Here is a 3,572-nt window from a genome sequence, read left to right as displayed (position 1 = left end):
CAGGACATGTCCTACTTTTCACTCCTAAAAAAAATGTCCGGGGGGGGAATTTAAAAATTGTCAGGTATTGTGGTCGACTACAGTGCAGCACGTAGTCAAACGGAGATGGGGGCAGGGAGCCAGCAGGGGATGGAGCGACTGAACCCGACCAGCCTGGACACAGGTGGCCCATGGCTCCCTGCTGAGGTCCGGTCCAGTCAGCGGCCCGGCAGTCTACACTTCATTTTTTTGGGTGACTTACCCAAAGATCGGAGGAAGTCCGATAGATATCTCCTATTAGTATTAATATTAGGTGGAAAGAAAGCTATAACTCGCAGATGACCCGATGTGGAACCTCCGTCATGTTTGGACTGGAAATTCACACAATGGAGAGGATGACTTTCTCATTAAGACTTAGAAATACAATAAATAATGGAAAAAAAGGAACACTCATCTTTAAATCTACTGTATAAGTAATGTAATTACTTTTTTTGTTGTTATTATTTAACTGCTCCTGTCAAACTAGTTGATCTGTGATTTTTGTTGGAAGAGGGGTCCAATTGTTCATTTGTTCAATGTATGTATTTGTATTTCTAAAACTACTAAAATGAAAAATATAAAGTATAAAAAAAGTTAGAGTTAGAGTTAAAGACCTGAACCTGAGATGGGAATGAAAAGGATTCAGTATTTCCTGACTGACTAAGCAGTATTGGTCGCCGTGTCCTTGCTTCGTCCGTTCCTTTCACCACAAACTGAACCTCAGCAAATATTCTGTTCTTTTTGTTTTTCTTCCATCCATAAGTTTCATTTTCTCCTATTGCTTTGTCTACACAGGAGCCCGGTGTGAGGAATGCGCCCCTGGTTACTATGGCAACCCGTCTCAGCCGGGCGGGCGCTGTCAGCCGTGTCAGTGCAGCAACAACATAGACATGTCTGATATGGACGCCTGTGACCGTCGGACCGGACAGTGCAGGAAGTGCCTCTACAACACTGAGGGCCCTAACTGCAGCATCTGCAAGAGCGGGTATTTCGGAGATGGATCCCGTCGCAACTGCAGGAGTTAGTCACACTTTTCTGAGATCATCAAACAAACAATGTGCTTTGTTTTTATCTACGGAGATGGTTGCTAGCATTGCTGTTCTTTTCCTCCAGAGTGTACATGCAACTTTTTGGGCACCGAGCACAGTCAGTGCATGGCGCGGGAGGAATGCGTGTGCCAGCGCGCCACGGGCCAGTGTCAGTGTCTGCCAAACGTAGTGGGTCTGACATGTGACCACTGCGCCCCAAACCACTGGAACCTGGCCAGCGGGAAAGGCTGTGAACCGTGCAGCTGTGACCCCAACAACTCTGTCACATCCTCCTGCAATGAAGTAAGTCTGGCCTGGATCAGAGGAAAACAAACCTTCCGCAGCGCAGGAGACACAGCTCCAGTATTAGGGAGCTTTTTCTTATTGCCATCATGCATGTGTTTGCTTTGCTTCCTGCCCCCCAGTTTACTGGCCAGTGTCAGTGTCGGGAAGGCTTTGGAGGGAAGACCTGCACAGACTGTGAGGAGAACTTTTGGGGAGACCCCAGGACGCAGTGCAGGGGTCAGACTAAGTGATTTAGTGACTTCCTCGTTGGAGAATTTGTTTTAGTCTGATTAAGGAAAACATACCACAAATTCTTTCTCCAAAAGTCTCCCTGTTTTCCCTCTGCAGCTTGCGACTGTGACTGGCGTGGGATCAAGACCTCTCAGTGCAACCGGGTGACGGGCCACTGCGTCTGCCAGCAGGGCGTGTCGGGTGTTCGCTGTGACCAGTGCGCCAGAGGATTTGCCGGCCAGTTTCCTAACTGCCTGCCCTGTCACCAGTGCTTTGGGGACTGGGATCGCATCGTGCAGGTGAAGCGCTGGGGGAGACAGAGTTTCTCCTCGGTCACTAAACCAGTGAACCGTCTGTCCAAAAGCTCTCTTTCTGTCGTTCTCAGGACTTGGCAGTTCGTACCAAGACTCTTGCAGAGCGGGCCCATGAGATTCAAGACACCGGGCTGATTGGCCCCTATGAGAAAACCTTCAAAGACCTGGAAGAGAAGCTGGCTCAAGCTCAGGCCATCGTCAATGCACGCAACGCCACGACTGCAGCCGTTTCTACCCTGATGGAGCTAATTGAGGATCTCAGGTACTTCTGGGACAGATGAGAGTAGAACAGTTGATAAAAGCTTCTCCCATGAGTTATTTAATGTGGCTAAAAGCTTGTTGTGTCTCAAAGGGCGCAGATTGGTGAGACAACTGAGGGTTTGAATCACGTGGAGGGAGATTTAACCATCATCCAGGACCGAAACTCTGATGCCAGCAAGGAGCTGAATGCTCTGGAGCGGGAGGCTCGAGAGCTCAACCTCACATCAGAGCAGCTCCAAAATCAACTGGATGTCCTGAAAAACTCCAACTTCCTAGGTGAGGCCAAAGAAAGTGGAGTTTGCAGTTTCCAGGGACTAGCCCAGCTGAGATCCAACCAGAAGCCTCTTTGTTCTCTAGGAGCTTACGACAGTATCCGCAGCTCCTACAACACGTCTGCAGATGCTGAGCGGCGTGCCAAGGCGTCCACAACCGCCAAGCCCAGCACAGTCAGTCAGTCTGCAGACATCCGCCGCCGAACCGAGCGCCTCATCTCTGCCAAGAAGGACGACTTCAATCGCAAAAACGCCGCAAACAAGCAGTCGCTGGGAGAGCTGAAGACCAGAGCGCAGGGCCTGGACATGAGAAGGCTCAATGAAAAGGTTGGACTGAGCTTCATGTCCACTGATGATCAAAAGATGGTTTTCATCTAAATAAAAGACAAAATAGAAAAGTGTGATTATCTGGAAGGATCAAAAGTCTGACTCTAGCAGATTATTAAGCATCATCACAAAGGAAGACGTTATTAAAAAGGTTCTTTGTGTTTCACTGACAGGTCTGTGGCTCGCTGAGTGATGCGCCATGCACAGAGAGTCCATGTGGGGGCGCTGGCTGCCGAGACGACGAAGGGAAGCCCCACTGCGGAGGCCTGAACTGCAACGGAGCTGTGGCTGCAGCGGACAACGCTTTGGAAAGAGCCAAGCATGCAGAGAAGGAGCTGAACAAGGCCATGGGGGAGATGCAGGAGCTCTATAGCAAGGTGGGCATGGAGGCTGCGTGATCAAAGAAGTTTGGATGCTGAGTCAAACTGTGGTCCAGCTGCTTCGCTGCTCGGCGCTCTGGATGTTTATCTGCTCTGTTCTGTAGCTTCCAGCTAGAGAGCAGCTCGGCTTTATTTACCTTATGAGCTGGAAAAATAGTTTGAACACGTTTTTAAGCTAGAAATTCCACCTCCAAACATCCTCTGTTCATTGGGATTATAATCTTTGGCAGGTTTGAACTTTTCTTGTTAATTTGAGTATTATAAACTGTTTCTCCATAGTTCATAAAGTAAATGTTTTAGTGCAGCAAAAATGATCAGAGCTGCTCTCTGTTCTTCTGGCTTTTTTTAACCTTTGGGGTTTAACTCTTTGGTATTTATTTATTTTCCATATGCAGAATGTCTGCAGAAGCGAATGTCAGCTCACAGGTAGAGTCTGTCTGTCTGTCTGTCTGTCTG

General features: G+C 48.5%; 1 protein-coding gene across 1 annotated transcript in view; it reads left to right on the top strand.

Annotated features, from left to right (window-relative positions):
- Positions 1-3,572, top strand: part of lamb2 (laminin subunit beta 2) — a 45,736-nt gene that overhangs the window by 33,566 nt on the left and 8,598 nt on the right. The window contains exons 20-27 of the mRNA XM_015404362.1: positions 814-1,038; positions 1,132-1,349; positions 1,472-1,568; positions 1,680-1,861; positions 1,948-2,138; positions 2,229-2,413; positions 2,495-2,736; positions 2,910-3,113. Of these exons, the coding sequence (XP_015259848.1) occupies positions 814-1,038; positions 1,132-1,349; positions 1,472-1,568; positions 1,680-1,861; positions 1,948-2,138; positions 2,229-2,413; positions 2,495-2,736; positions 2,910-3,113 (1,544 nt within the window). The remainder of the gene's footprint in view (positions 1-813; positions 1,039-1,131; positions 1,350-1,471; positions 1,569-1,679; positions 1,862-1,947; positions 2,139-2,228; positions 2,414-2,494; positions 2,737-2,909; positions 3,114-3,572) is intronic.

This window comes from Cyprinodon variegatus, unplaced genomic scaffold, assembly GCF_000732505.1.
Source record: "Cyprinodon variegatus isolate N-32 unplaced genomic scaffold, C_variegatus-1.0 Scaffold1709, whole genome shotgun sequence".
Lineage (NCBI taxonomy): Eukaryota > Metazoa > Chordata > Actinopteri > Cyprinodontiformes > Cyprinodontidae > Cyprinodon > Cyprinodon variegatus.
This window is presented reverse-complemented; position numbering and strand designations above follow the sequence as displayed.